The sequence below is a fragment of the Oryctolagus cuniculus genome, chromosome 9 (genome assembly GCF_964237555.1).
Source record: "Oryctolagus cuniculus chromosome 9, mOryCun1.1, whole genome shotgun sequence".
In the NCBI taxonomy this organism is placed as follows: domain Eukaryota; kingdom Metazoa; phylum Chordata; class Mammalia; order Lagomorpha; family Leporidae; genus Oryctolagus; species Oryctolagus cuniculus.
In genome coordinates this window covers 107,907,513-107,927,618 of record NC_091440.1, presented here as the reverse complement: position 1 = coordinate 107,927,618, position 20,106 = coordinate 107,907,513, and the positions used below count along the sequence as shown (strand labels likewise).

At 38.4% G+C, this 20,106-nt stretch overlaps 1 protein-coding gene across 1 annotated transcript; it reads left to right on the top strand.

Moving 5' to 3' along the window:
* The first annotated feature begins 11,059 nt into the window (after positions 1–11,059).
* On the top strand, positions 11,060–15,030 carry LOC138843628 (killer cell lectin-like receptor subfamily G member 1). Its single transcript, XM_070048322.1, has 4 exons — positions 11,060–11,161; positions 12,054–12,205; positions 12,908–13,014; positions 14,167–15,030. Exons 1-4 carry the CDS (start codon positions 11,080–11,082, stop codon positions 14,291–14,293), a joined length of 468 nt encoding a protein of 155 aa, XP_069904423.1. The 5' UTR covers positions 11,060–11,079; the 3' UTR covers positions 14,294–15,030.
* The last annotated feature ends 5,076 nt before the right edge of the window (positions 15,031–20,106 follow it).

Genomic DNA, 20,106 nt, shown 5'->3' with positions numbered 1-20,106 from the left:
TCTCATTCCCCGGATGGCATCTGCGGCCAATGCTGGTCCAGACCTAAGCCAGGAGCCAAGAGCTTCATCAGTGTCTCCCATATGGGTTTCAGGGGCCCAAACACTTGGGCCATCCTTGCTGCTTTTCCTAGGCCATTATTAGACAGCTGGATAACAAGTGCAGCAGCCAGGACTCAAGTGTGTGCGCACATAAGACACCAGCACCATAGGCTGCGGTTTAACCCGCTATGCCACCATGCTGGACTCTCTTATCTTGACAATTATGAACGTGTGAAATAAACATTCAACTGTATACCAATGTCAATTCCTGTGAGACCTATGCAGTAGGGGGATTGCTGAATCATATACTACTTCTACTTTCAATGGGAACTTTCTTTTGTTGGAGCCACCACTGAGTGGTAGTAGCATCCCTACTTGATGGATTCACAGTTCTGTGATAGAATTTCTAAGAAACTCATTTAATCCCCTCCCTCTTTAAATTAGTGTTCAGTTAAATATTTTTACTCTTAATGTGACCATATTAGTGTTTGGAGAATAACACAGCTTGAGAACTCTGAAGAATGGCTGCGTTTATAGCACCATACATAATGAATAACAAAATTCCATACAACATCCTCCAACGTGTTCAAGACCTGCCACAAACACAAAGATACATTTGTCTGCCCAACACAAGAAAGACTGTATAGAATAAATCTCACCACCAAGGCTAGATAAATGGCGTATGTACAAAGCCATGACTGAACCAGGGCTATCGGCAGTCACCCTGGCTCTCTGCTACTAGCTTAGAAACACCAGTTAGCCAGCAACACCTGCATTGTACTAGAAGGGTAGGGTCAAGAGTTCATAGAGGAACTTTTTCTGTGGTTTAGACATGCAGAGATGATGAAAGCTTGAGTTGTAGCATGAAAATTACCCCCTGCAATGCCATATCCAACAGAAACTTACAGAGGGTTCGACTGCTCTAATGTGATAAGCATAGCAAAACTAAAGCTCACACCAGCTTGAGTCCTGACTGGTTTGACTCTGTCACCTGGACTAACTGCTCAAGGGGATATACATCCACGTTCAAATATAAATACTGGTTACCTCTGTGTCTCCAATGGTGACACAAGCTAGAGCAGTTTGCAAGTAAATGAGGTGCTTGAGGAGTAAGGAAAAAAACAGCAGCAATGCATGGTCAAGAAATGAAGTAGTCCACAGGTCACACTCAGAAATAATGCTGCAATGTTTCAGATAGCAACCTTAGAGAGCTATAATTGATGTGATAAATGATGGCCACGTTAAACAACATGTCTGAAAATTGTAAAGTGCAAGAAAGAATTACATGGAAATGCTATAAAGAAACGTATGATGTCAGAGATGAGAAGTTCCTTCAGTGGAGTCGATGCTGAAATAAAAATGCAGGAAACACAAAGATAGTTCAGAAATATTACCCAAATTGAAGAACAAAGAAATAGAGTGACAAAGGAGAAAGCATTCAAAATCAGTGGGACAGCATCATAATATTTAGATAAGCCTAAACTGGATCTCAGATTGAAAAGAATGATGAAATTTGCAGAAGGAATATTTGAAGGCTTATCAGCTGAGAATATTCAAGGTGATATCTCCCTGTGGGTTTGATGTGCACTTTCCAGATGATTATTAATGAAAGCTTAAAATACAAGAGCAAATATTTTGATGTTATTTTCTTAAAGATTTCTTTGGAGACAAAAGTATAAACTGTGCCCAGCATTGATTACTTGTATATTATCAAATTAAAAAATTCTGCTCTTCTTTTAAAATGCTTGTTTTCTAAAGACACTATAAAAAGAATGAAAACTGAAAGGAAGTAGTTACAAAACATGTAAATTAGAGAGTACTCAGATGCAGAGCATATAAATAATTCTTACAAATCAATATTAAGAAAATGAACAGGAGGCCAGGGCTGTGGCATAATGGGGTAAGCTGCTACCTGCAAAGCTGGCATCACATATGGGTGCCAGTTCGAGTCCCAGCTACTCCACTTCCAATGCTGCTGGCTGCTAATACACCAGGGAAAGCAGTGGAAGATGACCCATGGTCTTGTGCCCTGCACTCATGTGGAAGACTGAGAAGAAGCTCCTGGCTCCTGGCTTTATCTTGGTGCAGCTCTTGCTGTTGTGGCTATTTAGGGGTGACCCAGCATGTGGAAAGCCTCTCAGTCCCTCCCTCTCTCTCTGTACGTCTGCCTTTCAAATAAATCTTTTTTAAAAATAAAAAATAAAATGAATAATTCAATAAAATGATGAAATGATTTGAATATACACTTTAGCTTAGTAGTTACCTAGTAGACAAAATACACACAAAAAGATGCTAAATAGAATTTACTCATGAGGAAAATGCAAATTAAAATTACAACTAAATTTCTCTACACCCTTATTAAAGTGTTTTTACAAACTGACAATATCACAGTTATCACAATATTGGAAGGATAAAAAATGGTTCATTCATGTATGCTGATGGGAACATGAAATGATATATACTCTAGAAAACACTTTGGAAGTTTTCTACGGAGCAGGACACTCAGATTCAAAAGTTTTCACTAGCCAATGAGCAAGCAACTAGTAGGTATGTACAGTTCCCAAATTTAGACTGGGTTCAATATACTATGCTATTCTTCACCCATATGCCAATGTGTCTTTCCTCTAAGAGGTAAAGAATCAAACAGTAACCCATGCATACTTCATACAAAATAACGAGGTTAGTTGCTGTTGAATTAACACCCACCCAAAATGCACATGATAGTGACTGAAATTAATGGAATTCTCTACAAAAGTGTGTGAGTTGCAGAAAGAGGGTATCCAGGGCTCTGTTTCCTGACCTTCATCAGAGCCCTGACACTGTGCTGATCCATCTTGTCTTCATAAATGCTGTGATCAGGAAGTCTTGATTTGAAGGTGGCTGAATTCCCAAGTCTCTGACATCTCATTTTAGTAGACCAAAAATTTGACCTCATTTCAACCAGTGGCTAGAAAGCAGGTACAACCCATGAGCAAGAAAAGGTAATCTGACATGAGAGGGGAAGACTCCAGATCTTCCAAGGGTTTTGGTGTTTCCTAGGGAAAAACGACTGTGTTTTTTTCTTTGTGGTGTTCCCAGCATTGGGTAGCATGACACATAATTTTCTTCTCACAGATAGAGAGCATGAGTCTGGCACAGTCAGAAGCAGTCATCTGTGATGCTGTTAAGCTTCGACAGTTTCTATTCATTGACTCTTTCCAATTACTTAAAATAAAAAAAAAAACACAAATACGTTCTGTGAGATACTAATGCAGACATATTCAGCTATACTGGTCCAAAGTGAAGGAGGCGTATCTCTTTGTCTTTACGGAGACTATCCCACAGGGCCCTAAGCTTCCCTAGAGAGCTTCATGTGAGAAATACACTCATAGACTTCAACTTGAAAAACTCCTTCCCTTCTCTGTGAACTCATCTTCATCATTGAGCTTAGGTCCTCTGGAATGTGTGTGTGTGTGTATGTGTGTGTGTGTGTGTGTGTTTCTGCATGGATACATGCACATGTACTTCTATGTGCTTGTATATGTGTATAAATACATGTACGTATGTGTGCATTGTTTCCTGTGTGTTTTCCGGACTATGAGCCAGAATCCGTGATTACAGAGCTTGCTAGCTCTTCTCTCTCTCCCAGATGCTTACATTTTGAGAACGGGTACTGAGTTATGCTTACATGTCCACGAACTGCTGGTTCCTTTACAAGACAGCCCAATCCAAGAAAAATAAGAAATTTGACTCCAACTGAAGTTCTGTAATATATGAATCATCACCTATAATTAAGAATATTTTAGGGTCCTGAAATGAAGTACTAAACTTATTAAACTAATTTTTTGTTAATGTGAATATCAACTGCTATAAGGGTCAACTGAACCCAGATTTACTTCATTACAGAAAAATGAAACTTCAGTTCCTGACCCTTTAACACATGTAGCAGCCTAAGGAAATCCACAGTGAGTTAGCTTAGATATGTTTATTCCGACTTAGAACTGAAATGCCTTTGTTCCCTTTCAAAATTTATGATTGTGACTTGAGTATGAATTCTGACAGAAGTATGCTTTGTTTTGAGTTTCAGGTGTCATAGCTGTGATGCTTATAATAATACTGTTTTACATTTTTTAAAAAAGACTTATTTAATTATTTTTCATTTTCCAACTTTTAGTGTAAGTGCTAAAGTTCAACTTTGGATTGATTTATTAAATATTCATACAATTTTTCATTTTGGTTCTTGATGGCCTTTCTGACACATGGGTGGGGACAAGTGAGACACTGACACCACTGGAAACTTTCTATGTGGGAATATCAGTGTCATGTGATCGTCTGCACCTTCACACAAGGTCTCTGTGAGGGGCGGTCTCACACATCAGGACCCGCCTGGTCTCACAGCAGAGGTGAAGCCAGCAGAGCCGGGACGTGCTCGCCTGCTCCTGACCAAGCCTGTGCTCCAGCTGGGGACATCCCGAGGTACAGACACAGACAGCAGCTATTGTGGGTGTGTGAGTCCATCTCCATGTTGCCTTTCACCCTGTTGATGGCAGAGGAATAGAGTAGCACTTGGTCCGGGAGAGATGCGTAGAAAGATGTGAGAGTTTTGAATTGTTTCAAGAATGAATTTAAACTATGATCCATGTTGATACCTAAGTTACCTTTATTCTTGAGGAGAATGCAGAAATGGATCAGAACGAGAATATGCCTAAGGTGTTTAACAGGGAGACTATGATTTTTTCTTAAATTCTCAGGTGGTTTGATTATTATTTATTTCTTTATTTTCCTGGTATTATATTATGTTCTTTTGTTTCTCATTACAATGCATGTCACTTAACTGTCTAGGAATGAATTAAGCCTGGCTTGAATTCCCTTGTTCTCAAGTCACCTATAATAGAAAAATTTGAATGATTTATTAATTTTGTATTTTTCTATTAAAATAAATTTAGCTTAGTATTCAGCAATTTGCTTCCTTGTTATTTATGTAAACAGATATATCAAAAATAATTAAACAAAGAATCTTTGGAAATACATGACCCTGAATTGAGGTTTACTTATAATTTGTCATTGTGTTAGAGAAGAAGCTATTGAACAATGAATAGTATATTTGTACATTTTGTCCTTATTTGATGATTGTTTAAATCCAGTTTCCTCAAATTATGAAGTAATTAACTGGTGAAATATCAAGATATTTTAAGAACATAAGATTTAAATCCATCTACAAGAGCAGTATATGGGTTCTGTCTAACTGACCAAAAATATTGTTTTGAGAAAAATGCACTGTCCTCTTAGCTCAGATTTCCTCCGTAGTTCATATTGTATTATTCCTCTAAGAATATGCCTAAATATTTCGAAATTACTTGTGATTTGTCTATGAGATACATTTCACTTTTGTTCTTTTATTTAAAAAAAGAAGAAAAATTAATGAAAATTTAAGATTTTATTTACTTGAAAGTCAGAGTTACAGAGAGAGAGAGAGAGAGAGAGAGAGAGAGAGAGAAATCTTCCATCTGCTGGCTTGTTCCCCAAGTGGCTGCAATAGCCACAGCTGGGGCGATCCGCAGCCAGGATCCAGGAGCTTCTTCTGGGTCTCCCACACAGGTGCAGGGGCTCAAGGACTTGGGCCATCTTCTACTGCTTTCCCAGGCCAGAGCAGAGAACTGAATTGGAAGTGGAGCAGCTGGGACTTGAACTGGCGCCCATATGCATTGCTGGCACTGCAGGGGGTGGCTTTACCCACTACACCACAGTGCTGGCTGCTAAAACATTTTAATATATTAGAAATTAATGTACATTAATGTACATTAATTACATTCACCATCAGCTCCCTCCCACAGCCTGTTGTGTCTGCACTCCCGGGCCACAAATCATTCAGTACATGAACAAATGCCATTTATTCCACAATCTTTGCTGAACACTGAGTATGTGCAATATACCAAGCTAAGAAATGGAGAAGGGTTGAGGAAAACCTTCTTTTATGGAGACTATTTGAAAAGATTCATGTTGAAGAAAATAAAAGAAGTAATCGATGTCTATTTTAGAAAATGTTACAGGGGCCAGCGCTGTGTCACAGCAGGTTAAAGCCCCAGTCTGCAGCATTGGCATCCCATATGGGCACCAGTTCAAGTCCCGGCTGCACCACTTCCAATCCAGCTCTCTACTATGGCCTGAGCAAGCAGTAGAAGATGGCCCAAGTCCTTGTGCCCTTGAACCCACTTGGGAGACCTGGAGGAAGCTCCTGGTTCCTGGCTTTGGACTGGTTCAGCTCTGGCCATTGCATTCAATTGAGGAGTGAACCAGTGGATGGAAGACCTCTCTCTCTCTCTTTCTGGCTCTACCTCTCTCTGTAACTCTGTCTTTCAAATAAATAAAACAAATCTTAGAAAAAAGAGAAAATGTTACAGAAATAAAATATAAGAAAAAATATAAAATTCTTCCATAACTTATAATTTGGGTATGGCTATTTCTCATGCTAATTAATTTTTATGCTTCTTTTGACTTTCTTCTTTTTTTTGTTTCAACATAAGCAATATCCATATTGTACCAAACTTGTATTGCATAGTTTTATATTCTATATATTCCCCTTTAAGTAAGATTATTCCCCTATAGTAAATAGGATTAAAATGCTAATTTTATGAGATACATAGTACTTGTTTTTCATTCCAGGAGCACAACAATAATACAAATCTATTGAGGTAAAAAATGATTATTTTTTCTAGCTCTGTTAATAAAATGATCTTTCCCAATAGCTCCTGATTTAATAACTAAGGACAGTACTTAAGCAAGAAATGTTATGTGTTAGGCGATATTATTTACATAATAATTTAAAGGATCAGAAAACACATCCACAAATGTTTTAGTAGGGTGTGATATGTTCTTTGCTCTGAAAATCAATGCTAGTCATCACCACTTATATATATATATATATATATATATATTTACCTTGATTTTGCTTCATTTTATGCTAGCTTATAATTCCAGACTCGACAGTTATTCTTCAGATAGTTTAATCTAACCCATCACAGGAGGAGATTAGAGAATTTACTTTTAAGCCATACCATTGATTTGTGGCATACAAAAAATTAGAACGCTGTCTTCTAGATTCATATCTTCATAACTCTGTCTTCCAAATTTATTTTATGAGAGGTTGAATATCAAAAGATTATGAGGTTTAGAATGTTCACCTTCCTTAAACATTCTGTCTTACAGCCACCTTAGATTTCAGGGAAGATTTCTCAGCACATTCTTAAATACCCAATCATGTCTTGCAAGAGAGAAAAATATTTCTTAATATCGCCAGTTAGAAAAGTACATTTCTGATTCAGAATCTTTTTTTCTCATCTTTTTCTGGGGCAGAGAAGCTGCTTCATACTTTTGTAGAAATATCATTTATATATACTATTATATATTATATATCATATAATTATATATTATTATATGTTATATGTTATATATTTTTCAAATGTAAGTGAAGAATTACATTTTTGGACTTGTATACATCTGGAATTGAGCCAAAGACTATTGTTGACTGAAATCCATGATTTCTTCATTTTTATTAACTCCAGGATCAGATTCATGAAGTTCAGTGACTATCAGGATGATGAGATGAGATAAAAGTGATGAGGGTGATACAAGACAACTTGGAAGCTTGTGTCCTTGCTAAAGGAGCTGTGTCTGATCGCTGTCATATTATCATGGTCCATTGAACCTAAGGCAGGCACTAAGTGATCAAATATAATCTCTCAAGAAAAGATATAAATCAGGATATTTGTCCATGAATTATGTCAACTTCTGCATTTTGACAACTAATTAAGTGATATTAACAGTCTAAAAGTTTAATATCATATGTCCACAAGCTGTCATGGTTCATTACATAACTCAGTAGGTCTCTTTTCTAAGACATCATGAAGAGGGATTCGAATCACTTTTTCCTGGACTGACATAATTGTGAACTGTGTTAAGCTGGTCCCTGCTACATCAGTTCCCATATCAGAGCGCTGCTTGGTGTCCAGGCTGCCCCACTTCTTATCCAGTTCCCTGCTAATGTGCCTGGGAAGGAGCAGAAGGTGACCTAGGTGCTTGGGCCCCTGCTACCTATGTGGGAGACACAGATGAAGTTCCTGGCTTTGACCTGGCCCAGCCCTGACTGTTGTGGCCATTTGGGAAATGAACCAGCAGTTGAAAGATCTTTTTCTCTGTCTCTCCCTCATCCTCTGTAACTCTCTTCTTTCAAATAAATAAAATGGATTTTTTAAGTGAATTAGATGACCTTATTCCAATAAAAAATTATTTACAAAAATAGGCAATGGGATAGGTTTGGTCTACCTGTGGTAGTTTGCAGATTTCTTATTTAGAAACTTAAATGATCACCTCATTACCATTTGTAGTTTCATTGACTTTTTTTTTTTTTTTTTTTTGACAGGCAGAGTTGGACAGAGAGAGAGACAGAGAGAAAGGTCTTCCTTTTTCCGTTGGTTCACCCCACAATGGCTGCTGCGGCTGGCACGCTGTGGCCAGCGCACTGAGCTGATCCGAAGCCAGGAGCCAGGTGCTTCTCCTGGTCTCCCATGCGGTTGCAGGGCCCAAGGACCTGGGCCATCCTCCACTGCACTCCCGGGTCAGAGCAGAGAGCTGGACTGGAAGAGGAGCAACCAGGACAGAATCTGGTGCCCTGACAGGGACTAGAACCCGGGGTGCTGGTGCTGCAGGCGGAGGATTAGCCTATTGAGCCATGGCGCTGGCCAACTTTTAAAAATAGTACTCATAGTCTTCTATTTGTTTTGATTAATACTACTTTTATGTTGCTTGTAATAATTTTTATTGAGATTTTACCTGAGACTTATTAAGTAAATCACTATAACCATTAATTTAGTTATTATTAGTAGGATCTCTTTTAGTAGAAGGCGAAAGATTTACATGATCTGAAGAGAAATCAGGATCTTTTTTAAAAAATCACTTTTTTTCTGATGTGTCCAGAGAGATGGTGGTTTTCGTTCATTTCTACAGGCCACAGTATGCATCACTCACTTAGCTCTCTCCATCATTTATAAAACACACCTTCCATTTTAACTGAAACAACAATGTCTTGTGGAACTGCTCTGATTCTTGCTGTGTTTTTGGCCTGGAACTCTCAGAAATGAGTGAGGAGAGAGTGACATGCCTAGAGTTGCAATCGCCTCATGCAAAGAAAAAGAAAAGCAAAAGGCATCCAGCTCCCAAAAAGAGAGGTAAGGTTTTCTTCTCTTTGTTTTCCTGATTTCTGAAAACATGATGTCAAGTAGTAACAAAATAAGAAATTAAAAAATTAAAATAAGTACCTGGCTCCTGCCATCCGATCAGCGCGGTACGCCGGCCGCAGCGTGCTGGCCGCAGCTGCCATTAGAGGGTGAACCAACGGCAAAGGAAGACCTTTCTCTCTGTCTCTCTCTCTCTCACTGTCACTCTGCATGTCAAAAAAAAAAAAAAAAGAAAAAGAAAAAAAAAAGTAAAATCATGAAATCATGAATAGTTTATGCTAAATATCTGGTTCCTTATTTCATTTTATATATTGGGAGATCTACTTAAGTGTGATACCACTGGAATTTATGAATAGGGTAAATAGTCAGTTTAGTTTAAACTCCAGCATAAATACTTCTCTGTTCTTATCTGTTTGCCATGCTCATTATATATCCTTCTTTTTGATTTTGTACAGCAATCCCTTGTACAGTAATCCTGGGAATAGTATGTCTTTTGCCCCTGCTGGTAATCACAGTCTTAAGATACATGAGTGAGTATGATGTGCCTATTTTCTACAAAATAATCAACTTTAAATGAGCTCAGTTGAAAGGGGAAGTTTTTTTTTTTAAAGATTCTATTTATTTATTTTAAAGTTAGAGTTACAGACAGTGAGAAGGAGAGACAGAGAGAAAGGTCTTCCGTCCACTGGTTCACTTCCCAAATGGCCGCAACAGCCGGAGCTGCACCGATCTGAAGCCAGGAGCCAGGAGCTTCCTCTGGTCTCCCACACAGGTGCAGGGGCCCAAGGACTTGGGCCATGTTCTACTGCTTTCCCAGGCCATAGCAGAGAGCTGGATGGGAAGAGGGACAGCCAGGACTAGAACCAGCACCTACATGGGATGCTGGTGCCACAGACAGAGGATTAACCTACTGTGCCATAGCGCCAGCCCCGAAGATTTTTTCAATTGATCAAGTTTTTAAAATGAAATATCGCTAGTGCTGTGGTAACAGAATGAAAAGATCAGATGAACATAACGTGGGTAGGTCAAGTACCTCTGTGTTGGAGAGAATTGCTGTGAAGTAAGAGGCAGGTAGAAATTGAGAGATGAAGGGTAAATACAGTCATGCAGGTGGAGTGAACATTACGGGGTGAACCAACGGTAAAGGAAGACCTTTCTCTCTGTCTCTCTCTCTCACTGTCCACTCTGCCTGTCAAAAAAAAAAAAAAGAAGAAGAAATAATATGGTCGAGGAAGCAGAAGCCAGATCATGAAAAAGCCTCTTAAAACTAGGGGGTGATATATGAACTCCTTTAAGGATAAATTGATATTTAAAATGGATTGAATGTAAGTGCATGTGGAAAACAACCCTTTTGATTAGAAAATTAGAAAGGAAGCCAAGCAATATAGCATGATGAAGGGTCAGCTAAAGAGAGTCCATGCTTTCAAGTAGAATAGAAAATTCAAATCATAGAGCGGCCAAACATGCTCATTAAATTTCCCAAGAGAGAGGATTCAACATTATTTCCTGGAGTAGATTCAGTGTAGCAGTGCACATGGTCAAAGCCAATTTGCGATGGATAAACTTATTTCCAGGTTTTTTCTGTTTTATGAAATGTTCACTACTGCTTCATGTGCCTTAAACAGAACATATTGTAAGTTTCAAATTCTTGTAATTACCTATATTTGAATCATATATTTTTTATGGATCTATTACCACATACCAGCATCATTTACTTTGTTATCTAGAGTTAGAGGCTGCATTCATAATAAAATGATCTATTGGAACCATTCATGATACTAAATTTGTATTGTGGATTGAAGTTTTTCAGAGGTGTTGTGATTGCACAATGCAGGATACGGGAAACACAAATGGAAACAACATGTCCTCAGTGGAAGCTGAAGAGCCTTCGGTTTCACCACCTGGTACAGGTGTGTACTCAGTGTTTAAGGTAACAGCTGACAGAGTTCTTTTGTGTGGACTTACCCTGTCTCGCACTATTTCAATATATAATTTACAAAGTTTATATTGAACTTTAGCATGATTTTTTTAAGATTCATTCATTTTTTTGAAGGGTAGAGGTATATATATAGAGACAACACACACAGAGGGATAGTCCATCCATGTGTTCACTCCTGAATGGCTGTACCGGTCAGGTCTTGGCCACAATGAAGCCAGGAGCCCGGGGCTTTATACAGTTCTCCCACATGGGTTCAAGGGGCCCAAACACTTGGGTCATCTTCGGCTTTATCAGGCGCATTGGCAGGGCACTGGATCAGAAACTGAGCAACTCGGACCTGAACTGGCTCCCATAGGAGATCTCAGCGTCACAGGTGTCAATATTATCGATTATGCCACCACACCCCCTGGCATGGGCATGAATTTTGCTCTCCTCAACTCATTAAATCCAATTTTCACATTATATCTAACACATGATTTTCACATATTGAACTGAGTATTTGAATAGTCTGAGCTTGCGCAAGGATATATTTTCCCCAGTATGGAAGCCCTGAAGTTAACACCATTGCTGTTCATTCACTTTGATGGATTCAGGAATCAGGGAGAACTACTTCCTAGCCCTGCAGCTTGTTCATACTTGAGAATTGCAGGTTGCTCAGTGCAGGCTTCACAAAGTCCCCGTGTCTGTCAGAGACAGTTTTTGGCTCAGAGTATTTTCCCCAATAGAATTTCACACAACGGGATTTGGTATAGAAAATCCATTTATTCTAGGGTCACTCCATCTGAAGAAACCAGATGAAAACCTAAAAGTGCATGTCTCTAACTGGTCTTGGGTTGGGGGTGGCGGTGGCTTTTGTTTTCAAGAAAGACATTGTGGATCCTGTCAAAGACAATGGGTTTGCTGTGGAACAAATTGCTACTATTTTTCAAAAGAAGAGACAACTTGGAATGAGAGTGCAAAGTCATGCCAGGACAAGAAATCTCATCTTGTTACCATCAATGACAAAGAGGAACAGGTACGTTCATTTAATCAAGTGTGAGAAGCCTGCATGGCCTGAGTAAGGGTGGCTGTTTAGACTTTGCTCCAGTCTTATTGGGCCCGCTTGGTGGGAGCGCTTGTATCTGCAGGGGAGAAGACACAGGCTTTAAAGAGACGTAAAAACATTATCTAAAGCAGCAGGTAGGGCCTTGCTGTGCATGCCATAGAATGCTCTTTAGTTGTTATGGGCTATGTCTTTATGATTTATGGATAATCCAGCAAAAATACACAAATGAGTGATTTAGTGGGCATTTTACTTTAGTGACTCTTCAGAGTTCTAGAAATAATAAAAGATGATTTATCACCCTTCTCGTATATATCTATACTTTCAGTAGATGTGAGAAGATAAACCATCATAATCTTCCTTCTACACAAGTTAACTAAAGTGGAAAAATGTTGGAAAGAGTGTCTGTCAGAGAGAGAGAGAGAGAGAGACAGACAGACCAAATGGCTTTGATCATTATGGGCCTTTCATGATATTTTTTGAGTCACAAAGCTGCGAAAGTTTGTTTTTTGGCTCTTTTACTTTTGCTGCTTTTCTGCACGGTAAATAATCTAGTGCCTGCTCTATTTATCATAGGTTTGTTTGACATTAGATATGACCAGTGTTTGGTACCAATGTTGTAGATAAAAATTATTGATATTTTGAGTAATGCTATTAATCCTAATTTGTACACAGAATTTCATTCAAACACAAACGAAATACAATTATTGGATTGGATTATACAGAAAAGGAGCTAAATATGATTGGATGTGGCAGGATGGCACAGTACCTGCTAAGGACCTGTAAGTTTTCATTTAATATTCTAACCATTCAGTTTTTTTTATCAGCAATTGATGTATAGATTAAAAGCTAACAGCAGGAAAAGATTCTTGAAAACTTCCAAAATATCCTTCATTCTATTTGATTTCACATTTCAGATGACAATCAAATGCAAGCCTTGGGGACTTAAGTAATCATCCCTAAAGACATCACTTTTTTCCATAGTGTTTTTTGTAGGTTCCTTCCAAATAGTAAAATCATGTGTTTCTTTTATATGATATCTGTTGTGTTGGCAGGTGTGGTTGGAAGAGAGGGAGGAAAAGTTGTTTCTAAACCGAGCTCTTCCTCTTCACAAATGTTTAACTGGTGTCTTCTAAAACTGAAGAGGCTTCTTTTCCAAACACATAAATTAATAATCTTAAATCTAACATGGAGATTAAGATTTTTCATAGCATTAAATTTGCACAAGTCCATGTAGTCGCTGGTACCCTCTTGGTAGTAAAATAGCATTGATCCATCAAAAATGATGAAATAAACTTACTACAGTGGCACCAGATTGACTGATGGGTCTAAATGAGGCAGGGAAATTACACAGTGCACTGGAGGAGGAGCAATGCTGTGGAGCGTTGTGCAGTCCCTGTCGTGTGAGGAGCACTGTTTATTGAGGGAGGGTGGAGGCAGAGGAAGAGATTCCCTATTTTACGTGGGGTAGTCAGAGATGACCTCAATGAGACAGTGTCATTTGTAGAATGACTATGCAGGTGAATGGGTGAGATGAGGGGGTTCTCTGTTGGTGTTGCACCCTGGAAGGAAGGCCAATGGGTGTGACAGGTGGCAGTGCATTTAGTTTTCTTACAGAACCAACAAGAGGGTCTGCGATGCTGAGTAAAATGGGAAGAATAAGATCACATAGGAATCAGTGAGCATCGCAAGAATTTTATTTCTTTGTCACTGCAGTGATAAACCTGTAGGTGGTTTTTTGACAGGGTATGACAAGAGCAAGCTTCCTATGTCAGAGTCACTCATTAGAAGCAGTTGTAATTACACTTTATGAATTAATAGCAATACATCTCTCACAGGAGTTTTCTTTTCACTGAATAATCACACACATGTCTTAACATTGTGATAATGAAATTTTGCTTATAGAATTTTAAAGCAAAATATTCTCTGAACAGGGCTTTTCAAGCAGGTAAAGTGGCTGACAAATGTGGATGCCTCAAGTCAGGATATATTAATAGTGCTGCTTGTGAAAAACACTTTCGTTACATTTGTGAAAAGGATGCTCCCTTCCTCAGTGATTAGTACAACCATGATGGAAAACAATAAGCAGATCTTCAAAAATCTAAAAATGTATCTACCATATGACTCAGCTCTCCAACTTCTGAGAGTATATCTGAAGGAAGGTCTATGAGAGATTCCTGCACTCCCTAGTTTGTATGAACCCAATTCTTAATAGCAAAGATATGGAAACAACCTTGATGTTCATCAGCTGATGAATGGATGAAGAAAGTGTGGTATACCTACGTGATGGAATACTACTCAGCCATGAGGAAAAAATGAGATCCTGACATTTCCAACAAAATGCTTGGAAGTGGAGATCATTATGCTATGTGAAAGAAGCCAGTCACAGAAAAACAAAGATCACATATTTTCCCTCACATGTGGAAATCAATCCATGTATAGAAAGTATAAAAGCATGTGGTTGTTATATTATTTGGTATATAGATAGTTATGAATATTTTCTTTACTATATTATATCTTGTACATAGCAATATTCTCCTCTTTCCTCACTATATGATCATTGTCACAAATCCCATGTAATGTGATATTAATATTCCTGTTTTCAAGAAAAATAATATATATTTGTATGTATATAATAGCTACATATGGAAAGAGTGAATATGACAAAATGTTAAAAATTGTTAAATCTTAAATATTAAAATAAATAAATTTCAACATTTTAATTTTGACTGACACATATGAAGTAATTGTGTATGTTTCTTGGGAACAATATGATATTTAATATGTGTACACATTGTGTAATTATCCACCAAATATAATTGACATATCTACAGACTAAGAAATTTATTAGTTCTTGTGCTGGGAACTTTGAGAATCATCATTACTATCTTGGAATATTGAATTAATTGCTGTAGAACATTAGGAACTATTGCTCCTATGCAGTTGCACTTCTGTACAAATTAACAGTTTTCCCCCCATCACTGTCTCTTCTACACGCTTCCCAGGCTCTGGTAGCCCCCATTCTATTCTCTACTTTGAGATCAACATTTTAGCCTCCACTTAAAGTAAGAACATGTAGTACTGACCTTTGTAACTATTTCAGTAATAATAATGCATTCCAGTTTCATCCATGTTGCTGCAAATGACAGAATTTCATGCATTTTTAGGGATGAATAGCATTCCATTATGTATATATGCAACATTTTCATATGCATTCATCCATTAACTAATACTAAGATTGATTCCATATATTTTAAAAGACTTATTTATTTTGAATGTCACAGTTACAGAGATAGATGGAGAGACAGAGATCTTCCACTGTCTCATTCCCCGGATGGCATCTGCGGCCAATGCTGGTCCAGACCTAAGCCAGGAGCCAAGAGCTTCATCAGTGTCTCCCATATGGGTTTCAGGGGCCCAAACACTTGGGCCATCCTTGCTGCTTTTCCTAGGCCATTATTAGACAGCTGGATAACAAGTGCAGCAGCCAGGACTCAAGTGTGTGCGCACATAAGACACCAGCACCATAGGCTGCGGTTTAACCCGCTATGCCACCATGCTGGACTCTCTTATCTTGACAATTATGAACGTGTGAAATAAACATTCAACTGTATACCAATGTCAATTCCTGTGAGACCTATGCAGTAGGGGGATTGCTGAATCATATACTACTTCTACTTTCAATGGGAACTTTCTTTTGTTGGAGCCACCACTGAGTGGTAGTAGCATCCCTACTTGATGGATTCACAGTTCTGTGATAGAATTTCTAAGAAACTCATTTAATCCCCTCCCTCTTTAAATTAGTGTTCAGTTAAATATTTTTACTCTTAATGTGACCATATTAGTGTTTGGAGAATAACACAGCTTGAGAACTCTGAAGAATGGCTGCGTTTATAGCACCATACATAATGAATAACAAAATTCCATACAACATCCTCCAACGTGTTCAAGACCTGCCACAAACACAAAGATACGTTTGTCTGCCCAACACAAGAAAGACTGTATAGAATAAATCTCACCACCAAGGCTAGATAAATGGCGTATGTACAAAGCCATGAGTGAACCAGGGCTATCGGCAGTCACCCTGGCTCTCTGCTACTAGCTTAGAAACACCAGTTAGCCAGCAACACCTGCATTGTACTAGAAGGGTAGGGTCAAGAGTTCATAGAGGAACTTTTTATGTGGTTTAGACATGCAGAGATGATGAAAGCTTGAGTTGTAGCATGAAAATTACCCCCTGCAATGCCATATCCAACAGAAACTTACAGAGGGTTCGACTGCTCTAATGTGATAAGCATAGCAAAACTAAAGCTCGCACCAGCTTGAGTCCTGACTGATTTGACTCTGTCACCTGGACTAACTGCTCAAGGGGATATACATCCACGTTCAAATATAAATACTGGTTACCTCTGTGTCTCCAATGGTGACACAAGCTAGAGCAGTTTGCAAGTAAATGAGGTGCTTGAGGAGTAAGGAAAAAAACAGCAGCAATGCATGGTCAAGAAATAAAGTAGTCCACAGGTCACACTCAGAAATAATGCTGCAATGTTTCAGATAGCAACCTTAGAGAGCTATAATTGATGTGATAAATGATGGCCACGTTAAACAACATGTCTGAAAATTGTAAAGTGCAAGAGAGAATTACATGGAAATGCTATAAAGAAAAGTATGATATCAGAGATGAGAAGTTCCTTCAGTGGAGTCGATGCTGAAATAAAAATGCAGGAAACACAAAGATAGTTCAGAAATATTACCCAAATTGAAGAACAAAGAAATAGAGTGACAAAGGAGAAAGCATCCAAAATCAGTGGGACAGCATCATAATATTTAGATAAGCCTAAACTGGATCTCAGATTGAAAAGAATGATGAAATTTGCAGAAGGAATATTTGAAGGCTTATCAGCTGAGAATATTCAAGGTGATATCTCTCTGTGGGTTTGATGTGCACTTTCCAGATGATTATTAATGAAAGCTTAAAATACAAGAGCAAATATTTTGATGTTATTTTCTTAAAGATTTCTTTGAAGACAAAAGTATAAACTGTTCCTAGCGTTGATTACTTGTATATTATCAAATTAAAAACTTCTGCTGTTCTTTTAAAATTTTTATTTTGTAAAGACACTATAAAAAATGAAAACTGAAATAAAGTAGTTACAAAACATGTAAATTAGAGAGTACTCAGATCCAGAGCATAAAAATAATTCTTACAAATCAATATTAAGAAAATGAACAGGAGGCCAGTGCTGTGGCATAATGGGGTAAGCTGCTACCTGCCAAGCTGGCATCACATATGGGTGCCGGTTTGAATCCCAGCTGCTCCACTTCCAACGCTGCTGGCTGCTAATACACCAGGGAAAGCAGTGGAAGATGACCCAAAGTCTTGGGCCCCTGTACTCATGTGGGAGACTTGGAAGAAGCTCCTGGCTCCTGGATTTAACTTGGTGCAGCTCTTGCTTTTGTGTCTATTTAGGGGTAACCCAGCAGATGGAAAGACTCTCTCTCTCTCTCTCCCTCCCTCTCTGTAAATCCGCCTTTCAAATAAATAAAATAAATCTTTTTTTAAGATAGAATGGATATTTAATAAAATGATGAAATGATTTGAATATATACTTTAGCTTAGTAGTTATGTGGTTGACAAGGACACATAAAAAGATGCTTAATAGAATTTACTCTTTAGGGAAATACAAATTAAAATCACAAGTAAATTTCACTACACCCTTATTAAAGTGGTTTTATAAACTAACAATATCATCACCATATTGGAAGGATAAAAAAAATGGTCCATTCATGTATGCTGATGGGAACATGAAATGACATATACTCTAGAAAACACTTTGGAAGTTTTCTACTGAACAGAAACGCAGATTCAAAAGTTTTCACAGGCCAGTGAACAAGCAACTAGTAGGTATGGTACAGTTCCCAAATTTAGATTGGGATCAAGATTCTATGCTATTTTCCACCCAGATGCCAAGGTGTCTTTCTCTAAGAGGTAAAGAATCAAATAGTAACCCATGCATACTTCATACAAAATAATGAAGCTAGTTGCTGTTGAATTAACTCCCACCCAAAATGCACATAATAGTGACAAATTTATGGAATTCTCTACAAAAGTGTGTGAGTTCCAGAAAGAGGGTATCCAGGGCTCTGTTTCCTGACCCTCATCAGAGCCCTGACACTGTTCTGATCCATCTTGTTTTCATAAATGCTATGATCAGTCCTGATTTGAAGGTGGCAGAATTCCTAAGTCTCTGACATCTCAATTTAGTAGACCAAAAAAAAATTTTTTTGGACAGATAGAGTTATATACAGTTAGAAAGAAAGAGAGAAAGGTCTTCCTTCCATTGGCTCACTCCTCAAATGACTGCTACAGATGGCGCTGCAGCAATCCAAAGCCAAGAGCCAGGTGCTTCCTTCTGGTCTCCCATGCGGGTGCAGGGGCCCAAGCACTTGGGCCATCCTCCACTCTATTCCTGGGCCACAGCAGAAAGCTGGACTGGAAGAGGAACAACCGGGACTAGAACCTGGTGCCCATATGGGATGCTGGTGCCGCAGGTGGATATTAACCAAATGAGCCATGGCGCCGGCCCTAGACCAAAAATTTGTCCTTATTTCAACCAGTGACTAGAAAGCCGGTACAACCCATGAACAAGCAAAGGTAATCTGACGTGAGAGGGGAAGACTCCAGAACTTCCAAGGGTTTTGGTGTTTCCTAGGGAAAAATGACTGTATTTTTTTCTTTGTGTTGTTCCCAGCATTGGGTAGCACGACACATAATTTTCTTCTCACAGATAGAGAGCATGAGTCTGGCACACCAAGAAGCAGTCATCCTTGATGCTGTTAAATTTCTATAGTTTCTATTCATTGACTCTTTCCAATTACTTAAAATAAAATAAACACAAATGCATGCAGTGAGATATTAATGCAGACATAATCAGCTATACTGGTCCAAAGTGAAGGAGGCGTATCTTTTTGTCTTTACAGAGACTATCCCACAGGGCCCTAAGCTTCCCTAGAGAGAATCATGTGAAAAATACACACATAGACTTCACGTTGAAAAACTCCTTCCCTTCTCTGTGTACTTATCTTCATCATTGAGCTTAGCTCCTCTGGAATTTGTGTGTGTGTGCATTGACACATGCCATGTACTTCTATGTGCTTGTATATGTGTATAAATACGTACACATATGCATGCATTTTTTTCTTTTTTTTAAACTTTTATTTAGTAAATATAAATTTCCAAAGTACAGTTTATGGATTACAATGACTTTTTCCCCCCCATAACTTCCATCCAACCCGCACCCCTCCCATCTCCCGCTCCCTCTCCCATTACATTCACATCAAGATTCATTTTCAATTATCTTTATATACAGAAGATCAATTTAGTGTATATTAAGTAAAGATTTCATCAGTTTGCATCCACACAGAACATAAAGTGTAAAATACTCTTTCAGTACTAGTTATAGCATTAATTTACATTGAACAACACATTAAGGACAGAGATCCTACATGAGGAGTAAGTACACAGTGACTCCTGTTGTTGACTTAACAATTTGACACTCTTGTTTATGGCGTCAGTAATCTCCCTAGGCTCTAGTCATGAGTTGCCAAGTTTGCCGACTTCGATCTTATTTAGACAAGGTCATAGTCAAAGTGGAAGTTCTCTCCTCCCTTCAGAGAAAGGTACCTCCTTCTTTGATGGCCCTGTTCTTTCCACTGGGATCTCACTCGCAGAGATCTTTCATTTAGGTTTTTTTTGTTTTTTTTGTTTTTTTTTTTTTTTTTTTTTTTTTTTGCCAGGGTGTCTTGGCTTTCCATGCCTAAAATACTCTCATGGACTCTTCAGCCAGATCTGAATGCCTTGAATGCCTTAAGGG

Bases quoted from the DNA above. Each gene is read 5' to 3' on its own strand.
- LOC138843628 (XM_070048322.1), top strand. From the start codon at position 11,080: ATGCAGGATACGGGAAACACAAATGGAAACAACATGTCCTCAGTGGAA. The intron at 11,162-12,053 runs GTGTGTACTCAG...TTTGTTTTCAAG, and splicing joins GGTTTCACCACCTGGTACAG to AAAGACATTGTGGATCCTGT. The intron at 12,206-12,907 runs GTACGTTCATTT...ATTTGTACACAG, and splicing joins TCAATGACAAAGAGGAACAG to AATTTCATTCAAACACAAAC.